At 44.7% G+C, this 26,833-nt stretch overlaps 1 protein-coding gene across 1 annotated transcript in view; it reads left to right on the top strand.

Moving 5' to 3' along the window:
• The first annotated feature begins 5,497 nt into the window (after positions 1 to 5,497).
• Positions 5,498 to 26,833, top strand: part of RSPO2 (R-spondin 2) — a 100,461-nt gene continuing 79,125 nt past the window's right edge. Inside the window, exon 1 of the mRNA XM_019551871.1 lies at positions 5,498 to 5,707. Coding sequence (XP_019407416.1) covers positions 5,626 to 5,707 — 82 coding nt within the window. The 5' untranslated portion in view covers positions 5,498 to 5,625. The remainder of the gene's footprint in view (positions 5,708 to 26,833) is intronic.

Genomic DNA, 26,833 nt, shown 5'->3' with positions numbered 1-26,833 from the left:
TTCTAATTTTAATCACAGATTTTGGGGGTTTTAGCAGATAATTTTTTTATCTTTTTAGCAGATCATTTGGTATTTTTTTAATCAGGGAAAACCAGGATCCCTGCTCATAAGCCATGTGCCCCGTAAGTCATAACTTGGTTTATTTAGTTTGGCGAAGAGAAAACTGAAAGGGAATTTAACAGCCTTCAACTACCTGGAGGGAGGTTGAAAGAGGATGGAGCTGGACTGTACTCAGTGGTGACAGCTGACAGAACAAGGAGCAATGGTCTCAAGTTGCAGCAAGGGGAGTTTAGATTAGATATTAGTCCAATTTTTATTACTGTCCTCCTAGTACAACCACCTCTAATCCTGTCTACTGGGTGTGGAGAACCAGGACTCTGTGATCACTTCACACTGCATGCCCAGACTCACCCTCACCTCCCTGCACTACTGCACTGCCCTACCTCCTGGTGTGGGGGCAGGAAGCAGTAGCCAGAGGAGGGAGGGGGAGCCCAAAGACTCTGTATATAACTGCAGCCAAAGCAATGGGAAAAGTGGCAGCTGGGTGAGAGCCACAAAGGAACCCCTCACAGGTCATAAAGGGCCTGGATACCATCAGTTGGACAACTTAGAAATAGAGATGTGAGAAGAAACTGGAAGCGGAGTTTTCAGGGCTTGGAAGCATCCTGCTTTTATTTTTAGTTTAATATTAAAGGAAACAAGGGGAATAGGAAATCAAAGCAATAGGTGAAGAGAATTTTCACTTTCTCATTCTGCAGGACAGTGATTTGGGATTTGGAAAGGCTATAGATGAAGAGCATACTGTAACTGGGGTGAGAGAGAACCAGGATGTAGTCAGAGAAGGAGGGGCAGTTGTACAAGGGAAAAAAATACAGAACTTAGTGACTGTTCAGTTGTGTGGAGAGAAAGGGAGAAAAGAAAATGTTTTTAAAGTGCAAGTCACAGGATGCATCGACATGTGAAATTAATTCAACTGCATAAACTCTGGCGCAGTTTGGGCTGGAGTTTATTGTTCCTGGGAAGCACATTTACATGTGCACTTGGGATCATAGCATGTTGAGCCGAGCTGGAGCAGCTCCAACTGGCAGCAGGTTCGGGGGCTCAGCCTGTCAGCATGGTGCAGCTCTGACCTGGATCAATATGCTGTGGAGGGGTTGGCTGGGGCATGAGGGGCAGCCCCCACACCGAAGCACCCTTTTGCCCCAGCTAGCCCTATCAATGTCTACATGTGCATTGTGGTGCACTAAATAACATTGCTTTAGGATAGTACTTGTGTTGACCTACAGCAACATTTATTAGTTTACTGTGGCCTAATAGCACCATATGCATAGACTCTGAGACTTCTTATTGCAGAGCTAATTATGAATTCCGCAGTAAACACGTCATGTAGATGCAGCCACAGTGTAGCAACATACTTGGTAAAAGAAAGTATCATCCAATAATTTGGAACTAATGCATAATTGTGATTCTTTTGTTAAGTGGTTGAATGTTGAGATGAAACCATGGCTGCAGTTAAAATTAGAGTGCTTCCCAACAAATTACAGCCAAAAGTGAAAAGAGCAGTGATAAGAACTGGTGTAAACAAGTGTGGATGCAAAATAATTAAAAGTTGTATATAGTGTATAACATACTGGGTGTGTCTACATGAGACTCGGAGCAGTAGCCAAATATTCCTGTGCAGTAGAGTCTCGTGGCAAAAACCATGTTGAGATGCTACTGTGCAGTAGGCTACTGCACAGTAGTGTCACAAAAAAAGCATTTCCTGGTGCGACTGCACAGTAACTTCAGTTACTGAACATTTAGTATTTGCTTATACAAGTGCTAAATAAATATGCAGTAACCACTGCACAGTATCGTCTTGTGTACACACACCCATTTGATCTTATTCAAGAGGAGGCTCTCCTCTCTGTTCACATCAGGAGTTTTCAAATGCCTGCATGAAATTTATTACCACTTAATCAAATGCATTTTTAGCTGTGTCTTAATATAACCAAGTGCCTGGAAACAAGAATCAATCATCCCTGTGTGAGTATCATGTCCTCTTGGTTCACCATAATTCCATGGTCTGAAGTTTGATAATCAGTCAAGGTGGTAATAGATCTGTTACATCTGTGACACCTTGCATCTGAGGACTTCAGAGCAGTTTACAGGTGGTAATGAACTGAATCTCACAGCATTCCTTCAACAGGAGGGTACAGAGAGTAGCAGTGTTTTGCCCAGGGTCACTCAGGAGTGAGGGTGTGACAGCTTGGAGAATCTACAAGCAGTTTATGGACTTCAGTTGTGGTTATGAAATTGTTGTACATTTGATTATCTCAGTGTATAAGGAGTCAGCCAAATGCTTTTAGGGTTCTGTCACTTATCTTCCAGACTAGGGACAATGGAGAGCTCTAGAGCTAGGGACAGACATTACACGTAAACTAGTTTAAGTGATCAGAAACTGCTTTAAACCTGTGATAGAACATATGTTCAGTGCACATAAACCAGTTTGAAAATGGCTGAAACCGGTTTAAGGGAAACCTGATTGAATGTAGTATTAGCCTTAACTGATTTGGACCAAACAGGTTTATGCAATGTCTGTCCCAGACCCCTTCCTGGTTTAAGTTAAATCAGTCCCCCAGCATCACAAATGCTTTGCAGCGCTTGGTGGGGCTGTCTGCTGGAGCAGAGCAGGTGTGGCCCCATCTCTCTCCTTCCTAGCCAGAGCACTGTCACAGCTCTGGTTGGCTGAGGGATTGCAGCAGCTGCCAGGCTTCCCCTTTCCCTCTCCCGCTGGCTGCTCAAGCAGGATTCCCCCCACCCCTGCCCCTCTCCCACGGCAGGGAACCCAGTACAAGGACCTGGAATCTGCCCCCCTCCCCCATGCCAGCTACTGCTGAGAGGTGTCTGTGTGGGTCTCCAATTTCATTGGAATAAAGACAGACAGGTAATGGCTTGCAAATGAAAATGCACCCAGCAGATAAGAGGAGCTTGAAACTAATGAGAGAGATGTTTTCTTTTGTAGGACTTGATGGGCTGATAAACTTTGTTCTGACAAGCAACCTGCTGGCTATAATCTGTCAGTCTTCAAGAAGGGGTAGAGAAAGGTGTTAGAAATTACCTTGTTTGCAGACAGTCTGAAGAAGCAGGGAGATGGAGATTGAAAAGTTCGGTATCAACAGATGCAGGGTATGGCAACACTTCTGTCTGTTGAGCAGCCAGTGGGGAAAAGCTTGGGATGGTGCGGGCAGGGTTGGGGTTTACACCCCTCCCTAATCCGAGCATCCTGCTGGGGCCTGGCCATGTCCATCCCAACCTCAGCTTAGCAGTGTGAAAGGGAAGAGAGGACTGCTCTAGTGCCCCCCTGGCTTCTAGCTTGCGCCACTGCAGGCATATGTTTGCATTTCTGGAATGGAAAGGGAATGTCTATCTACCTCCAAGTTGGTTCAGATTTGCAGGTTGGAATAACCTGCAAAGATTGAATCAATTCAGGCTCAGGTATTTTGAATGTCTGCCTCTAGCCTAGAGGATCATTATATCTTGATATCTCCAAGTCAGATGGGAGCACCTCAGAATGATGAAATCCAGGGTTATCAGCCCAGCCAACTCTGAATGCAGAAAGGGGGTTTGGAGCAGAGAAATTAATATAAAAGCAGAAAAAAAAGAGATGATAGGTCTTCAAAACAACACAGGTGGTGAGACTTGGAGAGTGTCATACAGGAAAAGTTATTGGAGACACAGGACACTTATGCAGGGTTTTGTGTAACTGTAGACCAGTGGAGGAAGAAAACTGGCTGCAATGGAGAGACAGAGAAAAAATCCATTTGCAGTTGGGTGGAGGGAGAAGGCAGTCCTGGAGTGCATACGTGATTCTGATCTACACCAAAGAATGCTCAAGAGTAACAAGGAAACTGAGGTAGTGAGATGAGTGTAGGCATTTATTTTATGTATATCTGTATGCTTTTTGTGCTACCTACAATAAAGTGTGATTTAAGGAACCCTGATGAAGTCCATATATATGTTTGCTTCCTATCCAGCTGCAAGAGCTTTTCAGGATTCTCCTAGGTTTCTGTCCTGTCCTCAACCACCAGAACTGTTAGCTGGCAAAACAAACTGCTTTGTACAACATATGAGTTTGGTACCACAATTCTGCCATTTAGAAGCATGTTGGAGAGAGGAGAAGAGAGGGAGGGGGAATGTGGTATGCAGATGTGTGAGGACAAGAATAAAGCTTATCAGCTACTGGTTCCAGGTTTTTCCCCTTCCTTCTATTGGTAGTCAGCCATTGAATAGCTCCTATTAATCCTTCACAGAGGATAAAAATGCACAGTATGGCCATCTGTGTGTTTTTTGTTTTAAATCAGCAATTAAATATAGCTCTCATGATCCTGGCAAGGTGCCACCGTAGTCTGCTGTTTTGAAAAGATTTGACACCCCAAAGACCTTTTCCTTCTGGTTGTGTTATATATTGTTTCCAGTAAGCCAGGTTTGAACTGGCAAATTTCAGCTAAGTCCTGTGGCCAATTTAATATTTAAAACAGACCTTGTAAGTCAGTCTGGTTCAGAAGCCTCATGAGGTGTGCTCCCCCTGCTAATCCACAGGCAGACAGTGCCTAGGAAACTGCTGGCAGAGGGTGGTGGCATTTTTGTGCAGCAGGAGAGAGGTTGGGTTATGAAAACTGGCATGGAAGTAGGAATAGAGCGATGAAGGCTTTTGTAAAGCGAGGATTATTTTCCTAAGTGCAAGGAATAGAGATCAAGAACAAGAAGACCCTGACTTGATCACATGATTCCTTCATTTGGTTTGAAGACTGTATCTGTGTTACACAATTTATACTGTAGTATGACTGCTATTGTAGAAAAAGAATGAAATAGTTGAAGATAACGATTCTTGAACATTACCAGCTGTGGTATTACTTAAAGGCTGTTCTGTGGCCTGTATGCCGATGAATTGGTTTCAGCCCACTGAGCAGACAGGTGTTCAAATAACAAAAAGTCCTTCAAAATGGGTCATTAATGAAACTTGTTGAGATTCTCATGAAAAAGGAAAAATTAATTAAAAATTTTAAAATACATTTGATTTGTAACTGCAGCTCAAGTGGAAATATCCCTGATGGAGGCTCTGCAGGGTGTGTGTTTGTTTCAGGGTGCTTTTCTTCTGCTCTTTGCTACTGCTCTGGCATGCTTGCCTACTTCAGTTAAAGCTAGACTTTGGTACCTAGGCGTTATTTGTATTACTGTAACTAATTTGACTTCTCTTGGTCTTGTGGTGCTTGTAAAATCATACATTTTATTAAAATGGTGTGTAATTTCATTAAGAAATACTATGCACCAATTAAAAACATGGAGATCACATTTCTAACAATTTCAGTTTAGAAAGGCACTTACTACTACAGACGTATTATGATGTGTGCACTGGACTGTAACTTTATTCCTTCCAAAACTACTTGTGGTAGATAAATACCACTGGGTTTTTTTTCCAAGCCAAAATTATTTCCAAAGTGGTTTTAACAGTTTAATTTATATTTTTATTTTGCAGCTAGCTATGGACCAAATCCAATCTGCAAAGGCTGTTTGTCTTGTTCGAAAGACAATGGGTGCATCAGATGCCAGCATAAGTTATTCTTCTTTCTTCGAAGAGAAGGAATGAGGCAATATGGTGAATGCTTGCATTCCTGCCCATCAGGATACTATGGGCTCCGAACACCAGATATGAACAGATGTTCACGTATGTCTTGTTTTATACCTACATGTCTCTTTTATTGGCAAACAGTAATTCAAACACATTTTAAGATGATGTATTGCAGAATATAACAATATTATTTTCACAGATGTCTCAGGATCATCATAAACCTTCTTTCTTGAAGGAATCCTTAGCTCAGACCAAGATACACATCATTCTGCAAATGAAATGGTGAATTATTTATTACCCTTTGTTAGGGAGAAGTGAGAGGGATATAAATAAAAGTTCCTATTTGAATGGGCAACTTCTCACAACATCAACTTAAGGGACTTAAGAATAATTTACTAGCCCCTCATGTACTTATTATTACCCTAAGATACGTACATATATATAAACATGCAGAACAGAAGAGGTAGGTCTTTCTCCTTCTTTTGCTCTCACACAAAATTTAAGTGACTGAACACATAGCACCGGAGTTATAATGTGTGAGTATTAGTGGAGCAGTGAGTGGAAAAGTTTTTGACTGACTGAAAAAAAAAAGAAAAGAAAAGAAAAGATGTACCATTTTAATCAAAAACAACAAATACAAAAATCCCCCAAATTTTACATTTAGTTAATGCTTTAAAAAAATTTAATCCATCTAATGTGCAGTAGAATTCCCTTCCATATATGCACCTAGAAACACAACTGTATTTTAAAAAATGAGCATTAATATTTCTTTCTGTTCCTATTTCATTACTATGTTCATGTTGTGGGCATCCATGTAGGTTCTTTATATATTTACAATATTCTGTTGTGCTGTTCATGAATTGCATCCACCAATGTGTAAATTGCTGCTACTGATACCATTTTATGGTTATGATGTTCATATTTCATAGACTAATTAGAATTAAGTCACCAAATCACTTGGGTTACAAATGCAAACAATTTCATTTTTTTTAAACCATGTTGGTTAGTGGCAATCTGTGCTTTAGCATGTCATTGTGGAATACAGTACTGTTAGAAGATTGGTGCTGTCTTAGATGAGATGTGGTCTGCATGAGATCATTTTGTGGTACTTTTCACAGGAATAGGAGCATTAACTCCAGTGCTTTGGCCAAATTTCAACCCATGTAATGACATTTTGTCTGTTTTTCTAAATTCCCCATGCAGTGTCATTTGAATATGTTATTCTTCACTTTCTGTTCCCAAAGGTTATGTAATGTTGCTGCCTAATACTTACCAGGTGGCTACATTTCAGTGAAGGATTAAATGGTCCTTGGATATGGTTTATAAATCCTTTTTGTAAAGTGCTTTGGGATCCTGGCCTTAATTTGCAATACTCAACTGTGAATTGAGCAACTTGTCTACTTAAAACTATTTTACATGAGCAATTTTTTCCAGCCTAATTGGGGAAAAAAAGTTTAAAATAAAGTTTTCAGAAATATGTATATTCATCAATAGTAGCCAATACTGCAACTATGAAACACAGAACATTGTTACCCAGCAATAGCTCAAGAGGTTTCTTGAGTTAAGAAGCGTTAATAATTTTATTCAAGAAGTAAGTCTTGGTTCATGGCTTAAGAAATCAATTATTATTCTTAGAATGTGGAAATGTTTAAAGGCACTAAGGACACTTCCGTGCATGATTTACAGAACTTGGTTTTTGGTTGCAGCAGTGTTTTTGACCTGAAGTACTGGTCAGACTTTCAGGAGCGCAACTACCTGTTCCTGTTGGCACTATGGGGTTTGTGTCCTATGTGCCTTTAGTGCCTTTAAAAATTTCCCTGTTCTGAGATTAACAATCCAACCAATTTTGATTCTCCTTGAGTAATTTCTATACAGAAACAGTTTTCCTTATATTCACCTTTTAATTTGTGTTTGTGTCCCATCCTTTTCTTTGCACTTGATTTAGCAATTCCATGTGACAGGAGGTATCACACCCCAAGTGGAGATGTCTAGATGTAGATTAATGTGGTTTTCCTAATGTGCTTTAAATTTAGTACCTCTGTTGTGAGGGTGCCTGTACACAAGCAGAGAGGTTGGTTTGATGTGGTAATTCTAGCACATTGAAGCAGACACAATTAATCGAGTCAGCTGGAGCATGGCAATTACTGTGCTCCAGCAGCCCCCCACATCTTGTGTATTAGGGTTGCACGGGGATGCTGATACATGAGATGCTCTGGGTGCTTTAATTAGAGCGGCTTTCAGAGCCACTCTAATTAAAGCACCGCTCCTCCCCTCCCTGCCTCCTAGAGCACACGTATAAGTGCCCGGAACTACTAAATTAATGCACATTAGGCAGTGCTAATGTGCACAAGCACACACTTTTTAGGCAATGCTTAATGCACAGTAGCCTGCTTTACTGTGCATTAATTTAATGTCACAGTTTTTTTATATGCTACTTTAGTGCGATGTAAAATAGGCTACTGCACATTAAAGCTCACATGTAGAATGCCCATTGTTAACTAAGAGCTCACTCATTGTTGGTATTTAAGCTAAGGTAAGATAAATATATGGAAAGAATAGTATAACATACTTCTTTCTTGAAATAGGATGTCTATTCTGAATCTGTTATGAGTAGTATAACTGTAGGTGGGCTAGAGCATAACCAGTGCTCAAGCCCCACATGATTTAGAACAGAGCTGCTGCCACTGCCAGTTCAGCCACTGCAACTGGCCTGACAGCTGCCCCTGCTGCTGCTCCTGCTGCCACCGCATGGGGCACAGAACCTTCTTGTTACACCTCAGTCATCTTTTGGGGTGATGGCTTTAAGAGTGTTTGCTTGTTTAAAAATAATCCAGAATGCTGACTGGGTTAAAAATCTCTCTGGGAATTACAGGGCTTGACTTGTATTAGTTAAAATGATTTCTGCCCTATTAATGTCTTTATAGCCACAAAAGCTGTTTAACATTTTATTAATGGAACATTTGCCCATTTGTGCAAAAGAAGCAATAGAGCATATTTTTATGGAAAATGTTGACATGGTTTTAAAACCACCATCAATGCCAAGCATAACACAGTAAATACCACAGCCAAATGTAACAGCTACAGAATTATGGAAATTTTGAATTTCAAGACTAATTTTCTTTGGTAGATGTAAGTGATATATGCAACTTGAATTTGCAAAACTGTTTTAAAAGTTTTTCTAGTCACAATGAGTCACGTAATTCAGAGATCATTTGTCTGTGGTAATGGATACAGAGTTTCCTGCTGGAGGAAAGAGAACTAATTTCGCTTTAAAGTATTTGAATTTCAAGGTATAAACAAGAAATACATTTAAGACATAAAGCTGAACAGTTTCTATGTAATCATATCTGTAGGAAAGAAAATATCCAAGAAAAGATCACATTTTTCCTCCTAGACAAAATTTTTACTAGAGAATTTACCTAGTTAAATAATTTTAAATGGAAGGATCTCAGAAGGAAATAAGCATTAAAAAAATCCATTATTTTATCAGGTAATAAAATAAAACCCATCATATCTTTGTTTATTCATTCTACATTAGGCTGACTTCCCATATCAATCTCTGCCTTGAGTATTTCAGTTTGACCTTTGTCTAAATGGATTGTTGCTCTTCCTGTTTTGGTACTTTTTGGCGTTCCCTTGAGCCTTCACTGGATACTCATTCTATTAAGATCCTAAGTCAGGTTCCTTCTCCCTAGGTTGCCAAATGGTGGTATCTCCAAAGTCATAAGCACCAATACTGTTGCCTTAAAACAATAGGGTTTCATAAAGGGTAGAAATTAAAGAGAATTCACAGAATAAATATTTATTGAACAATTCTGTTTAGTTTGTTACATTTAAGAAATCACATGCAGGAAAAAAAATTATGTTACAAGCAATAACAAAACATTACAAAAATAAAAGAAATTTCTTGACAAGTGCTCATTCAGCATAGCATATCATAATATATGGAATTCCCCACAGATTTTTGTAGCAAGTCCAGTTCATAATAATGATCTAGGGATGATCTAGTCAGTTACCTAAAAATTGAAGGGAAGCTAGGTGACCGTGACCACAAGCTGATCACTTTTACTATCCATCGCAAAGATGGCAAGTCAGTCAGAAATTCAGAAGTCTTCAACTTTAGGAAAGCTGACTTTGATAAACTCAGGAGGCTTGTTTCTTGAGGCCCTAAGGCAACATGACTTGACAAGGAGGGGAGTTCAAGGTGAGTGGTTGCTCCTTGAGGGAGCAATCCTGAAAGCACAAGGGATGTCTATCCCATCTCGGAAGAAAGGTAGGAAAAGGGTACGGTAACCCCCTTGACTCAGCAAGGAACTCATGGAACTCCTACATTTAAAAAGAGAGACTTATAAAGGATGGAAAACAGGTATCACCACTAAGGAGGAGTATTCTGTACTGGTCTGTACCTGTATGGAGCGATCCAGGAAAGCCAAGGCTGCAACCGAACTCCAATTGGCTACACATATCAAGGACAAAAAAACCGTCCTTTTTCAGATATGTGGGGAGTTGGAAGAAAAGCAAGGGTAACATTGGACCCCTGCTAAACCAAATGGGATAACTGACAACCGACACCCAGGAAAAAGCCAACCTGCTTAATGGGTTCTTTGCACCAGTTTTTCACCAGCCCAAAGGGACCATCCTGTCTAACATGAGTGGCATGGCCAGGGTGAGGGTGAATTTATACCCAACATTAGCGTAAGGTACGCAGTACTTGTAAAGGAACACGTTGAGAGGCTGGGCATCTTCAAGTCAGCTGGACCTGGTAGTTTGCACCCCAGAGTATTTAAGGAGATAGCAGGCATCATAGCCCAGCCACTGCCAAGGATATTCAAGAACTCATGGCACTCAGGTGAAGTGCCTGAAGATTGGAAGAAGGCCAATGTCATGCCCATCTTCAAGAAAGGGAGGAAAGTAGATCCAGGGAACTACAGGCCAGTCAGCTTGACTTCAATCCCTGGAAAGATTTTGGGGAAAAAAACAAAAAGACCATTCTCAGCAAACTGGCTAATGGCAACATCCTGAGGGACAGCCAGACTGGGTTTGTTGTGGGTAGGTCTTTCCTGACCAATCTCATTTCCTTTTATGACCATGTGCCATATCACCTGGACAAGGGCAAAGAGATTGATGTCATATTTCTGGACTTTAAAAAAGCTTTTGATCTGGTGTCCCATGATCTTCCCATGGAAAAACTGGCCACTGTGGCCTCGGCTACATCACAGTCCAGTGGCTGAGGTATTGGCTCCGAGGTCAGACTCAGAGAGTAGTAGTTAATGGAACTGAATCATCATGGCGCTCCATAACCAGTGGTGTCTTCCAAGGCTCCATTGTTGGACCTGTACTCTTTAACATCTTTATTTACAATGTGGACGTCTTGTGTCAGAAGCGGACTGGCCAAGTTTGCTATGACACCAAACTTTGGGGTAGAGCATCATAGTTGGTAGGGTCAGAAGGGACATGAGAAGATCATTAAGTCCGAGCCCCTGCCATGGGCAGGAAAGAATGCTGAGGTCAAATGACCCTGGCTAGGTGATTATCAAGCCTCCTTTTGAAGACCCCAAAGGTGGGAGAGAGGACCACTTCCCTTGGAAGTTGGTTCCAGATCCTAGATGTCCTGACAGTGAAATAATGCCTCCTGATATCTAGCTTGAATCTACTCTCCATCAACTTATGGCTGTTATTCTTTGTTACTCCCGGTAGTGCTTGGGAGAACAGGGACTCTCCCATTGCTGCTGGTCCCCCTTGGACAGTTTATAAATGGCAGATCCCCTCTCAGCCTTCCTTTGTGGAGGCTGAACAGGTTCAGGTCCTGTAGCTTCCCCTCGTAGGGCCTGCTTTGCCCCCCAGTCATGTGAGTGGCCTCCTCTGGACCCTCTCGATGCTGGCTACATCCCTCCTGAAGTGCGGCGCCCAGAACAGGATGCAGTACTCCAAGTGCGGCCTGACCAGTGTCACATAAAGGGGGAGGATCTTCTCCTTGGACCTGCTCGTGATGCATCTGTGGATGCATGACAAGGTGCGGTTAGCCTTCCTGACTGTGTCCTCACATTGGCGGCCCATGTTCATCTTGGAATCAATAGTGACTCCAAGATCCTTTTCTGCCTCTGTGCTGATGAGAAGAGAGTTCCTCAGCCTGTAGGTATGCTGTTGGTTCTTCCTCCCCAGGTGCAACACCTTGCACTTGTCAGTATTGAAACCCATCCTGTTCTCAACTGCGCACCCCTATAACCTGTCTAGATCTAGTTGCAGTCTGTCCCTCTCCTCTAACGTGCCCACATCTTAGTGACATCCGCAACTTTGAACAAGGTGCTTTTCACACCTTTGTCCAAGTCACTGATGAAGATGTTGAACAGTGCGGGCCTGAGGACCAAGACCTGGGGAACCCCACTGCCCACATCCGTCCAGGTCAGAAATGACCTGTTCACCACCACTCTGTGGGTTCAGCCCTCCAGCCAATTTGCAACCTATCTGACTGTAGGCATTGATGTCACAGTCTCCTAGTTCTTTTAATGAGAATGGGATTTGAGACAGTGTTGAAGGCCTTCCTAAAGTCCAGAAAGACTATGTCCGCCGCAGCACCTGCATCCAAGGATTTTATGACCTAGTCATAAAAGGCCACCAGGTTGGTCTGACAGGACCTGCCTCTAATGAGCCCATGTTGGTTGCCCCTAAGCATAATCTCCCTTGCTGGTCCCTTGCAGATTGCTCCTGGATAATTTTCTCAAAAAGCTTCCCCAGGACCAAGATTAGACTAATGGGCCTATAATTTCCTGGGTCCTCTTTCCTCCCTTTTTTGAAAATGGGGACCACATTCACCCTTTTCCAGTCCTTTGGCACCTTACCAGAGCACCACGAGTGCTCGTAAAGCTGTGCCAGGGGTCCCGCAATGACCTCTGTTAATTCCCTCAGCACTCTGGGGTGTAGATCATAGGGACCTGCTGATTTTAACATGTCTAGTCCCACCAGAAGTTCCCTGACTAGGTCCTCATTGACCCTGAGCCTGGCTACACCTCCCCTGGGTCCCCTCAGGGATCCTGGTAGGGGGGATGACTTGGTCCCTGCTCAGAAAAATGGAGGGAAATAAATTGTTAAAGAGGTTAGCTTTGTCATCTGATGTGACCACTAGATTTCCTAGCGTGTCCTGCAGAGGCCCCAAATTACCCGGTACCTTCTTTTTACCCCCTATGTATTTAAAAAAGGATCTGGGTTGCTAGTCCCAGTTCCGTCTCTGCCTTAGCCTTCTTAACAGCCCCCCTACAATGTTGAGCAGTGAAGGTATAATCCTCCTTTATGATGGCCCCTCCCTTCCATTGAGTGTACGCCTCCTTTTTAGCTTTGAGATGTTCCTGGATGCTTTTGGTGTGCCATGGGAGCTACACACCCAAGGATTGGCTAGTGATCCAGGCTGAACTTGATAGGCTTAGAAGGTGGGCAAATAAAAACCTGATGATATTCGATATGGATAAATGCAAGGTACTCCACTTCAGGGGAAAAAACCTGCATTACACTTATAGGCTCAGCAGTGCTACATTCGCTAGCACCACGGCCGAAAGGGACTCGGGTATCATGACTGACCACAAAATGAACGTGATTCACCAATGTGATGTCGCAGCTGGTAAAGTGAACAAAACTCTAGCTTGCATCCATAGATGCTTCTCAAGTAAATCTCAGGATGTCATCCTCCTGCTGTACTTGGCCTTGGTGAGACTGCAGCTGGAGTATTGCATCCAGTTCTGGGCTCCAGAATTTAAGAAGGATGTGGAGAAGCTTGAGACCATCCAGAGGAGAGCCACACACATGATCAGAGGGCAAGAGGATAGGCCTTATGAAGAGAAGCTGAGAGCCTGGAGAAGCGCAGGCTCAGGGGTGACCTGGTGGCAGCCTATAGGTATATAAGGGGTGTGCATCAGGATATGGGGGAATGCCAGAGTGCCCCAAGGGATGATGAGGTCCAATGATTACAAATTCCTCCAAGACCATTTTAGGTTGGACATAAGGAAAAACTTCTTTACTGTCTGTGACAGGGGGCATCTCTCGGGGCCAGATCTCATGCCAGCCCACCTACCTGTCTTTATGGGACAGTCCACCTGCCATGACTTTCATGTTTCCATAAACTGACGGTATAACATGGGAAACTGGCCATTGCCTGCCGTGATGCCAGGGGGTGCTATCTGCGGCTCCAATCATCCCTACACCGCAGCCTATGCATTGCAGATGGCATCACAGTTCTTAGCATCTCCAGCCCAACACAGGGCCCCATAATCCTCTGGTCTGGACCCCAAATGTATCCCTTCAATCAGGTGGCCTACTCCACCTTCATTCTGGAATGCCAAGTTCCTTGCACTCTTGGGTGTGGCCTCCCTGGGACCTTTGGCCAAACAGGCCCTGGCCTCATTTCCAAGACCAGCCAGAATCCCAGGCCCTTGGCTCTGGGCATCCCTTGCAGTGGGCCCCTGGCCCTTCTGGCCCTTCTGACCTTCTGGTCCTAGCCCCAGCACTGACCAGTCAAGCGTGCCTCAAGTCAGGCTTCTAAAGAACTAGCCTACACTCTTTTACATGGGTCCACCTTCTTGGACCTTAGTATGGGGTGACCCACCCAGTTGTGGGAGCTGGGGTTAAGGTACCTTGACCCGCCTTTCATCAGGGTGGTAACTGACCTGGCATTTCCCGGGGGCTCCCATGCCACTCAGAGCCCTACCAGGCCATCTATCTCTGGCAGAGTGCAGTTTTAGGTTGTGCCCTGGACCAAGAGCCTCCTAGCCATCCCCATAAGCTCTTGCCCTTACCTTCTGGTGTTTCTGCTGCAGATCAGTCAGGTGATGTTTCTACCCAGACTGGCAGCAGCAGACTGCAGCCTTTATATACTAGGTTCTCAAAATAGCTGCTGCCATCAGGCATCTGCTGGATGCCTGACCCAGCCCTTAAAGTGGCAGGCACCAATAGTGCCCTGCCTCACTGTCCAAGCCCCCAAGGCCTGGAATAGACTCCTTCTAGAGGTGCTTCAAGCACCTACTCTGGCCACTTTTAAGAAATGTTTAGATGCTTATCTTGCTGGGATCCTTTGACTCTAGCTGACTCGATGATCCTCCGGGGTCTCTTCCAACCCTAATGTCTATGAAATCCATAATAAGACATCAGTAGATCCACTGATCAGTAAGAAGATATGGTCAACTTTAAATCAAATCCACCTTTTAAGTTTTAAACAAAGTAACTCCTTTTATTATTATTCCCTTTAATTAAAACATAGTTTTATTGTCAAATCTGAAGTGGCAAGTCAAATATGTGGTCCAACAAACATTTGAGATTTTGGAAATAAAATGTATTTGCCAAGAAAACTGAGGTATAGATATCACCTGCTTCTTAGGGTACCTTGCCTTTTTCTTACAAAAACTTGATAAGGATATGGTTACATCCTTCTTACTTTGAAGATTATTGGCATTACTCTTTATCATGCTAGCAGAGCTGCCATGCATTGTCTGGAAGCTGAAAATCCCAGCTCTGCTTTATATTATGATTTCTGAATCTGCAGTCAATTTAGATTTAACAAGACAATTGTATCTTTGTAAAATACTAATTGATGGCTAAAAACACACTTATTGTGGTTTGGCAATTATTTAAAAGTTTCTAGTAATGAAGCAATATATTAGCAGACTAGACTGACATTATTGCTTATTGAATTTATTGATTAAAAATGTTTTCTTACCTAGACCCTTAGTTTCTTCAGTCTTCCAAAGCTGATCCTAGTGCAAGAATGGGCAAAATACAGCCTATGAGCCAGATCTGCTCTCCAAGCACTTTAATCTGGCCCACTATGCCCATCAGAAATTGTGCCCTGCCCAGGTCTTCCACCCACAAGGGTGGGAGCAAGGCACCCACATGTATACACAGACCCAGATGGACCCTATTGCCCCACTCCCAGCCTTGTGGGTGGAAGGGCCCTGCTGGCCAGCTGCTGCAACTGCTGCAACTGCTGCAGCCCCTGGGAACGTGCTCCGCTTTCCTGGTCTCTTGCCAGCTCCAGGCAGCAGGTAGGGCAACAGAGGGAGTGAGGTTGCATCTGGGCAGGAGCACAGAGTGTTGATGGTGGAGGTGGGGGGGGGGGTATGGGGACCCTCCCACACTTCCCTTATGGTGTACAGTCTTGGCAGGTGGTGGCAGCAGCAGCAGGAGGCCGGGCACTAAGGGCACAGGTGCTCAGTGGGGCACAGCTCCAGCCAGTGCTGCATATCACAGCAAGGGGTGCAACCTCCACTGGGCTGTGTGTATTACTGCTTCTCCCTGCCACTTACACACAGGCCCAGTGCTTGCACAGCATGGAAGGGAAGCCCCATGTGCTGGAGCTGGTTGGCTTCCTCCCTGGGGCTGCACAGCGCCAGAGAGAAGCCTTAGGTGCTGGAGCCAGCTGCCTTCCTTGCCCTCCAGGGGAAGGTGCCTGTGGCTTCCCTTCTCTGCAGCATATCCCTGGTGGAAGGCAGCTGGCTTCAGTTCGTGGGGCTTCCTTCTTGTGCTATGCAAGTGCATGGGCTGTGTGCGAGTGGCAGGGAGCAGCAGTGATACAGACAGCCCATTGGAGGTTGCGCCCCTCACTGCACTGAGTCCTGAGTGCCCTGCCTGCTGCCACACCATGGGGAGAGTGTGGAGGGGTCCCCAAACCCTTCCTCACACCCTACACCCTGCCACCACAACTCCCAACATATACACAAGCCCCAACATACCCTATGTCTCACACAGTCACACTCCCTCACAAACCCCTACAAAGGCACCCCTCCACATCCTACCACGCCCCCCACAACCCACCATACATATCCACATACCCCACACATACCACTAACCCCCAATATACAAAAATAAGAATTCATTTTTGACTTATTATGCAATCACCTCCATATGCAGTACACAAACACAAATCATAACAAAAATATTTTTTATAATAAAATTAAAATATGTTGTAGTATAGGGGTATGCCATGTTTTATGGCCAGAGTGCCAAACCCCCCCACAATGCCTACCTTGGAAGGAGCCAGAGTGCTGGCATGCCAGAAAAACAAAATGAGAGCAGGGGGTACATGGCAGGATGCTCTCCAGCCCTGCTACCTCTTTCCCCCCATCCAAAGCCCCTGCCTGGGCTCTGTTGCTAACAGCATCTACCCAGAACCTGGGCCAGCTGCAAACATCTGCTGCCTCTCTGCCCCAGCCCTGGCCCCAGCTGCCTCCCAGCCACAGCCCTGGGCTCCAGGGAGGCAGCACATACCAGCAATGTTCCCTGCTGTGCTGCCTTCGCTGCTTCTGCAAAGCAGTGTTGGAACCTGGCATGGCAGGGCACAATGGTGGGGCGGGGGCAGAAAGCTGCCTGCTCCAAGCTCCCTGCTGCCCTGCCACACTTCCCCTGTGTACACGGGAGAAGCATGGGCAGCAGCACAGGGTTGTGCCCCTTGCTGCTTCCCCTGCCTGCAGGGGAAGTGTGGCAGGGCAGCGGGGAGCTGGGAGCAGGCAGCTTTCTGCCCCCGCCTCCCCTCTGTGCCCTGCCATGCTGGGTTCCAATGCAGAGCCAGGGCCAGTTGTAGCCAGGAGGCTACAAACAGCTGCTGCCCTCCTGGCCCAGCTCTGGCCCTAGCCCCAGCTGTCTTCCAGCCCCAGGCTCCAGGAAGGCACTGCGCCTACTGGGGCCGGGGTGAGGAGGCAGCAGCTGTTTGTAGCCTCCTGGCTGCAGCTGGCCCCAGTTCTGGGTAGCTGCTGATAGCCATAGAGCTTGGGCTGCTCTCAGCAGGGCTTGCAGCATCTCAGCTGCCTGCTGGGAGCAGCCTGGGCACCTGGCAGGCAGCAGCTACCCAGAGCTGGGACTGGCTGCAGCCAGGAGGCTGCAAACAGCTGCTGCCTCCATGGCCACAATGCGTGCTAAAGAAAATGGCCTTGCATGCCATGCTCAGCATGCATGCCAGGGGTTGCCAGCCCCTGTTTTATAGGTGTTTGGCTTTCAGTGTATGATCATTTTTTTTCTGGTTTTAAGGTGGCAAACCGCCTCAAAAGTACTATTTCCGGGGGTAAGGGAAGGGACTTCTGGTGACAAAGGTCAGGGGTTAGGGAGTGGGACTTCTGGTCCCAAGATGGTACCCAGGGGGCAGGGCACCTGTCAAAGGTGGGGCTATCCATACAGCCCTCAACAGCTTATCAAAACTCCTTAAGTGGCCCTCTACCCAAAATAATTGCCAGCCCCTGTCCTAGTGACAGCAGTAGGCCCATTTTATGTCACAAAAACTCATGCATTGAAGTAGGTTTTTATGTCCTTCTGTTGGACACTGCAATTCAAACCTTATCAAAGGCCCTAAGGATGTTGATATGTATCTTGAAGAATCAGCTGATGATACATAGACCATGTTAGCTTAGGAGTTTAGATGACCTGTCTTTAATAGTTTGACCTGAGATTCAAAGTAGGCAGTGGAGCTTCAGCCTGCATTCTCTCTCCCCTTCATTGCCGGCATTATCTTCTACTTCTTTTGTTCTCCACTTTTCCTGCTTTATTTTTCCATTAATTTTCTTCCCCCTCCAAAACTACTCAACTCTCATAGTTCCTGCTTCTTTACCTTCCTTCCTCTGCATCTCATTTCTATCATTTCCTTCCCTCCACTCTCCTTCCAAAGAAGCTGCATGCTTATTTTCTTTCCACAGCAATTTCTGCTTCATTGCCTATTTCTGCCTTCTGCTTGCCACCCTTGCCTGTGTGCCTCCCCCCAAAACACACAGGCCTGTTCTCTGCTCTTCCTCCTCTTTCATTCATGTGACTCACCCTTTTTGCTTCCGCACATGTAGCTCCACTCACACAAGCATCCCAACCTCATTGCCTGCTCAGTATCCTTGTTCAAATTCTTCTCAACCTTTGTGCTTCTCACACGCAACTGTGGGCAATACTATATTAGCTATGAACAGCTATACTTAACCTTAGTAGGAACTGACCAACAGCTGTTTCACATCATATGTTTCTAAAACATAACTTTGTAACTTGGTGAGGCTATGGTTGAACATTTCAGTGACCCCACATAAATTTCAAAAGGAAACAAAACAACAATAAAAACTACTTTTAGGATCTGGATGTTTCACAAAAAAGGCATTTCTAATATGCATGACTTTTCAAGTGTCTTTTATTTATCATTGAAATAGCAGTTCTTTTGATCTTGCAATTTGTCATGCTCAGCTTATTAGTATGAAAACAGATTTTGCAGACCATTCTCTTGGTTAGCCTATATGCAAACAGAACTGTTTGCCATTTATACCTCTTCAATGTTCTGTATTATATACAACATAATTAACTTTAACTTGTAAATGTATTCCAATAAAGCTTAGCTTTCTCTATGTTTTTCATAAATGTATTACAGCTAATTCTGTATTGTGCTACATTACCAAGCTGGCTATAAATTTATCATGGAAGTGTCCTTTTTGTTTCCGGCTACTTTATAACTGAAGGTCTAGAATCAGGCTAGAGATAAATGATGACTAGAATAGATGCTTCTTATTCCCTTAAGCTCCTGTATCTGGATATGGGTTTTGTTTAAGATTTTAATTTGTACCTCGAACCTCTGCAATCTAAATTGAGATATCATGGATGGCTCAATTCCTTCATTCTTTTTTTTAAAGGAGGAATTAGTAGTAGTGTTGTTATTGTCAGAAAGCCAGAACAGATCTGAATTTCTTTTAAATGTTACTTTGGTTCATTTGCTTATTTATCAACCTTGAATCTGATAAAATTGGGCAGCTCTGGGCATGATTTGCTAATCCAGGCTCTGGATTAAAGAAAAAAATTCTCACTATTTATGTAACATTCTATAAATAATTTTATCTACCTTGTTCAGATACATATTTTGATCTTCAGTTAAATTGGACTGGAGGATTTAGGTCAGTATAAATGGATTATGAAACCTAAACTCCAGTATTTTATAACTAGTTTTCTGAAGACATTGCTCACTAATCTAGAACAGTGGTCCTAAATCTATCACATTTAGAATAAATTGAAACTTGGACAACTGTTTTAAAAGTATTATTGCTTTTGAAAAAAATGGTAAATTCAGATATTCAGGAACACTGAAGATAAAAATCTCATTTTCAAATATGACTTGGACACTTAGGAAAATTGGTCTAAATGCAAGTCAGTAAAAAGGGGCTTCACCTAACTCACTCAGGTGTCTTTGAAAATATTATACTATGTCAGTAATCTAAAATTACCAAGCGTTTTTTAAAAGAGTCTCAAATCAAAGCTTTTTTCTAATTATGGTTGAACCTTTCTTGGAAGATGAGAGAGTTTTAAACAAATTCAGATAATCTCACTGGGGAAAATCACTGGTTTAGCATCTGGAATTAGAATTTGTTGAAATTCTAAACCAGTTTTTGACATAGATAGACTTGTCTGAAGATGCAAAGCGAATATTTTTTGTATATTTAGTTTAGTTCAATGACTAGCTGATTCAAAGATGAGAAACTGATTGACAGTTAAAAAAGCAGGAGGGATTACTTTTCTTTCCAATCTTTGAATAAAAACTAGGCGTGAGAAGTTGAGATCTGTTAATTCTAAAACCTTGAAGGACATGGTGATCAGAAGCAACTGGTTCAGTTCACTAACTACAGATATTGACTATGTCTTTGTTTTGCATATGACATTTTACTTAATTTATAGAAATAATTTTAAAATGACATTGTTCTGCATTTTAATTGGAATTTTAATTTCCATTAAAAATGTTGACACAAATCATGAGTAACAAATCAAGGATACAGAAAATAAGCTCTGTCATTCATTACTTTATAACATAATAGATGATTAAGATTACAATTCTTGATGCAAATGTATAAATGCTGACATGCATAGTGCTGATTAGCAAACATAGCATCAAATTTAATGTAAAGGGTATATTTAGCTGCAAATCAATTAGTCTTAGTGGTTATCAGCAAAGGAGAATCAGACTTCTTTTAAAAAATAGCCAAAAAATATAAACGCAACATTAAAATTGATCATTAAATATTAATTACAAATTGCATACAATATTAAAATTGATTATTTTGATCAAGTTTTCCTGCTTGCTGACTTAAATCATGGTTGAAATTAGTTATTTAAATCACTCTGATTTAAATTTGGCCAGTCCATGCTACAAATGTTTAATTAGACCGATTAAAGGAATGCTTGACAAATGCAAAATTTTGTAAAACAATTTTTAAAAAAGGAAAGAAACCACAAGACAAAACAAAACTGTATTGTTAGTAACCTAGAAATGGGAGTGCACAGTAAAATCTCCAGTCTTGCAGATGGTACCAAACAGGGGTGTATGAAGCATTGGTTACTGTTTTGATTTGGAGAAGATTTGGCCTAATTTGGAGGCTGAATCACCGAATTCGAATTGAATTGGGAGACAAAAAATTCAATTCAGAAAAGATTCAGAAATTCAGAAAGCATTCTTTCAAGGGAACAGAAATTGAGAAGAGGGAGGAGGAGTGGTGGGAGGAGGGTAGGAAAGACTGACATCTGGAGCTGCACAGTGACTATGACCTTTCCCTGAGTCCCCTTCCAAACACAGTGCTCCAGGGGGAGTGATGTAGAAACAACACATAAGCCTCTGTCTGCAGCATTTTGGCCCCTTTTGTGAGCTGTTTCTGCCTGAGTAACAGCATGTAAAAGGTACTACTGGACTGGCTTGGCTTCCTAGTCAATGTCCTGATAGTCTCTGTTCTTGGGAAGGATTAGATACGGCTTATTCTTGCCTAGAATCCCTCTACTTATCCCTACCCAATCCATTTCTTTCAACATATTCTTCCTCCAAAAACCTCTTATTTGTTCTTATTATTTTCCCACACACATTTTTTTTTTAAAAAGCTGTGTTTTTCCTGGCAGTGTGATCCATCACTGTGCAGGAAAGCATGTACATTACACACACACACACACACACACACACACACACACACACACACACGAAAGAAGAGATATTAATATTATTACTTACACATGCATACAGTAATCAGAGAAGAAGAGATATTACAGTTGCACACACACACATTTTCCCACACAGCAGAGATTAATATGAAGTGTGCCAGAAACATAGGTTCCAGGTCTTCTGGCAGGGGTGGGAGAGGGGCTAGACGGGGCAGGGGGAGAACTGCAAGTTCCTTCCCCTCCCAAACATATATGCACCCTCTTTCCTGCAGTGATAAGTCTTCTGCTGCCAGTGGGAGCAAGGAGATGGGAGCAGTACCTGTCCCTGTACCACCTCCTCAAACACCAGAAATAGTCACCAGCACCAGGATGACAGTCTCCACCCCAATTTCATCTCCCAGCATGAGCCTCTGAGCACCAGAGGAGAAGCTGGATCTGGAAGCAGGGGACCTGAGCACCTTAGCTAAAGAAATTCTGAGGAACGAGGGGGAACCTGACTTTGTGCTCCACACCCATCAAAGTTCCCCTAGAGTAAGGTCTTCTCTGGAAAGCACCTCAGAAGAGGTTGAGGTTGTGGAGACAAGTGGCTCAGCTGAGTCAGTTCCTCCTGTTGTTGTGCCTCTGCCTGCTGAGGAGGGGGATAAGGCAGGATCACCACCCTCAACCCAGAAGCAAGGGGGTAGCATAGTGTGGGATCATTTTGAGGTGGCAGATGATCCCAAGTATGCTGTCTTAACCACTGTGGTGATGCTCCTCCATCTCAGGAGGCAGCACTCCCTTGCCCTTGCTCCTCCTCAGCCTGGCACCAGTGGAAGCGTGCCCAAAGGGAAGTCCCCCTCTTGCTCCAAAGCTCCCGCCCCCACAAAGCAGAGGCAGGCCACCCTGGAGCGGTGGGGAAAAGCTGCAAAGTGGGGTGCATTGCAAAGTGGGGAGCAAGGTCACCCAGAGCATTGGGGAGATGCTTGTTCTGGATGGCTAGCCCTTCTTAGTTGAGCAGCCAGGGTTCAGGGGGCTCATGGCACTTGTGGCCCCATCTTATCAAATGCCCGCATGCACCACCTTTAGCAGGACGGTGGTTACCTCCCTGTCTGAGGCATGCAGGGAGTACTTGATGGAGGAGCTGTTCAAGACAGGTCTGCAGGTATCTCTGCACTTCACCTTGGACATCTGAAGCAGCTGGGGTGGAGGTCATACCTACCTCTCCATCAGGGCACTGGTGTGATCAGTCAGGCTGTTGGTGGGCTCTCCTTCAAGCAGAGGTGATGGATGAGTCCCACATGGCAAAGGAGATCATGGTGGCCATGAACCACATGGTGCAGGGGTGGCTCACTGAATAGGGTGAGCTCATCTGCAGGTTCATGGTCACCAACAATGGGGCCAGTTTGGTCAAGGCAGTTTGTGATGCCAACGTTGTTGTCATTTGTTGTATGGCACATAGGTTCCACTTCATAGTCAGAGATGCCTTGGAGGGGGACAGGGCTGCCAGTGATGGTGCCATCATTACCACCCAGCTGATTTCGAAATGCAGGAAGGTGAGCTGAGCATCCCACAGCACAAAACCATGCAGGGTATGGAGACTTGATGGAACTCCACATACCTGATGTTGGAAAGGCTGGTGGAGCAACAGAAGGCCATCCATGAGATGGCCTTGCTCAGGGAGATTGGGATCAGCAGCACCCTTAACAAAGCAGAGTGGGATGCCATCTCCCAGATCTTAGTGGTCCCCAAGCCATTCCTCAACGCCACTGAGACCCTCAGCACTGGTGGTGCCCTCCTTTGCCAGGTGATTGCTGTAGTCAAGGAGCTTGAGAACCAAATGGAGAAGTTCCAGGGATCCATGTTCCTGGCTGTGGCAAGCCACTTTCACTAGAGGTGCAGGCACTGGTGAAGCAGCTAAAGGAGGGCATCAAAAAACAGGTGGATCCATTGCAGTGCAGTACAGTCCATGTGCCGGTGGGCATGTGTGACCTTAGGGTGAAGGGGAGCATGTGCAGCACCAAAACCCTCAATCACTGGATGGAGGTGCTGGTGAATAGAGTCAGGGAGGAAGAAGAGCAGAGGTGAGGGGACATGGAAGAAGAAGGGTCCACTGTCCCATGTCAGCACTCCCAGCACCAGCCAGTCTCCTCCACACCAGCTGCTGCCAATGTGGGCCAAGAGCATGGCTTCACTGTTGGAGCTCAGATGCACCAGACCCTGGCCTCAGGCAGGTAGTGCCAAGGCTTTGGTGGCTACGTATCTCACCAAGGATGTGGAGTCACTGGACTGCAACCCCTGGGCCTGTTGGGCAACCCACAGCCTCATGTGGCAGGATCCAGTCACAGTTGCCCGGTAACACCTGTCCTGTCCACCAACCAGTGTTCCAATCAAGAGGGTGTTTAGCATTGCTGGGGACGTTGTGACACCCCACCGTACCTCCTTGGATTCTGATTTGGTGGAGCAGCTGGTGTTTCTCATGGTGAACTTCCCACTGTTGGGGTTCCCCAAACTCCACCTGCAGATGGAACGTGTGCCACTCTTCTTGCTCCACTTGCGCCTATTTCCTTTTTATTTTTTAAACCATTTAATGTCCCACGTTCAGAGCTGGAGGTGGTGCTCACTGCATCACCAGCCAGCAGGGAAAGAACATCTCCCTGCTGAGCTCCCATGCCAGGATGAACTTGGAGGTATGGCCTGCAGCTATGGAGGAGGCAGCCCCAGGTCCTGGGCATAACCTAGAACTGCACCCTGCCAGGGTTGGGAGGCCTGGTGGGACCAACAGTAGTACAGCAGCCCCCAAGAAATGCCAGAACCAAGGACCTACCTAGTGAAAGGCAGGTAGGAGGCACCTTATAACGTCCAGCCACAACACGCACACACAGTCCTGGCTAGAGAAAGCTCGACCTGTAAGATCTTTGAGAGGCCTGAGGCTTGATGGTTGTAGTGGAGTTGTGAGGTGCCAGATGACCTTAGCTGCCTAGGATGCCATCTGCAAAACATAGGCTTTCAGGTTTAAAACTGTTTGTCAGGCTGAGGAAGCATCTAGTTGGTGTGTGTGTGCTCTTCCTGGATGGCAGGAATAGTAAAGAAGCCAGAGGCTGGCATGCAATACTCTGTACCACAAATACACGTTCAGTCTCAGTCTTGATACTTTTTGAACTGTATATATATGTGTGTGTGTGTGTGTGTGTGTATTCTAATATTATAAAAGCCTAAGTCTGTCTGTCACACTTTATTTGTGCTCTGATTGGCTGACAGAAACAGCCAATCAGAGTGCTCCAAGCATGGGGGAGCACTGCCATGATTCCAAAGCTGCACTGAGGACCAGACAAAGGGTTGGGGGAGCCAAGGCCAGCAGCACTGGCCTCCCTGCAAGCCATGCTAAGGACCAGATAGGGGTGAGGAAGCCAAAGCCAGTGCAAGAGGCAGAACAGCAGCAGCATGGGGCATTAGATAGTGGCACTCCATCTAATGCCCCCCTCCCTCCCTGCCCCCCCTTCATTCCTGATGGGCAATTGGCACATGTGTACCTGCGTATCAAGGTATCAAATTTTGAGCCTGCACTGTAAAAATGCAGTGTGGGGAATATTTTTTTGTTCCCAGCATGCCTCTTGCTGCATCTCAAAGCAGTTTGAGATGCAGCAAGAGGAACATGAAGGCTTGTCTGGACGTGCCCAGTGGGTGCATCTACATGTGCATGTAATTGAGCAGTAGACTTATTTGCTGCAGTGTAAAGTATCACAGTCTACACATGTGACACTATTAGACCACAGCAAACTAATTTTCATTACCATAAGATACTAGTGTCAGAAACAGTACTATCTTACAGTGACTACAATAACTGCCTAAACACACATGTAAATGCTGACCCAGGTGTAAATTTTGTTTGGTCAGCCACCAAGCGTCCCCTTTCATTATGTCAGTGTCCAGAACAACATGTGTGCATTAAATTTTGCATGCAAATTGGGAAAATGGCAAGTGAAACATCTGAATTACTTAAAGTAGCCTTTGATGATGACACTCTGACCTATGTAAAAGTTTTTGAATATCATCAGTTTACAGAAAGATGATCATCAGTAGAAAGTGATGAGTGTTTCAAGTGCCCTTCAACATCACAAAATGATGAAAATGTGGTAGCCGTTCACTGTTTGGTTTGAAGTGGTAGGTGACTGACTGTCTGAGAGATAACAGAAATTCCAACTTTTTCTGCTGGTTCATGTCATTCAATTCTAACCAGCGATTTGGGAATGAAATGTCCAGAAAAGTGACCAGAAAAGTGGGTATCCAACTCTTGGATGCTTCACCATGATGTTACAGCCCCCAGGCAGCAGCTCTCGCCGTATCCCGGGGTCGAGGGAGATGACCGCCGCCGCGCCTTCCCCCGGCGGCCCCCCCCTCCTTCTGGGGGGGAGGTGCCTGCCAGGGGGACGGGCCCACTCGCTCCCGGCGCGACTGTCAACCGGGGCGGACTGTCCTCAGTGCGCCCTGACCGCGTCGCGCCACCGGGCGGGGAGGGCCACGCCAGGCGCCCGGGGTCTGCGGCGATGTCGGCCACCCACCCGACCCGTCTTGAAACACGTGAAGCAATTTTTAGCCAAATTTTAGCCAAACACCATATCCCACAAATGCCGCAGCCTATATATTCACCTGATATGGCCCCATGTAACTTTTTTCCCTTCCCTCAACTAAATCAAACCTTGAAAGGAAGAAAATGTTGTGATGTGGAAACCATAAAACAAAATGGGACTGAGCAGCTTTTAGCGATTCCTCAAATTGCTTATCAAAGGTGATTCCAACAATGGCAGAAACATTGGGAGAAGTGTGTGGCTGAACAAGAAGCATACTTTGAAGGAGATTAAGCTGAAACCCATGTAAATAAAATATTTTGATGCTGTGGGAAACAATCTCAATACTTTTTTAACAGTTCTCTTATAATGGTCTTTTGTTTTAACTGTTAAAGAACATGGATTAGGGGATATTTTAAAGTGTGAATTTGGGATTTTTTTTTATCAGAGAATTTGCAGTTTTTAAATAGGGAACATCAGGATTCCTGCTACTGAGGCAGGCGGCAGGACCCAGGCAGAGGAGCCTGTTTAGGGCTGGCACCGGGGACCCAGCTGGAGGTGGCTGACTGCCTGGCCTCCTGGTCACTTGGGTGGGTGACAAACTTCAGCGGGCAGCCAAGGCATTGGTCCACAGAGCATCACAATTTAAGGAATCAAACACCTTGGTCGGGTCAATGAAGGGTATAGGAATAGAGTATAGATCACTCCAGAGCAGCAGTTTCCAATCTCTGACAGATTGCACACCACCAATTTAAAGCAATACAACCTTACTTAC

The sequence above is a fragment of the Crocodylus porosus genome, unplaced genomic scaffold, assembly GCF_001723895.1.
Source record: "Crocodylus porosus isolate Cpor-Errol unplaced genomic scaffold, CroPor_comp1, whole genome shotgun sequence".
NCBI lineage: Eukaryota > Metazoa > Chordata > Crocodylia > Crocodylidae > Crocodylus > Crocodylus porosus.
Note: the sequence above shows the minus strand (reverse complement) of the source record. Positions and strands in the feature narration are given on the sequence as shown.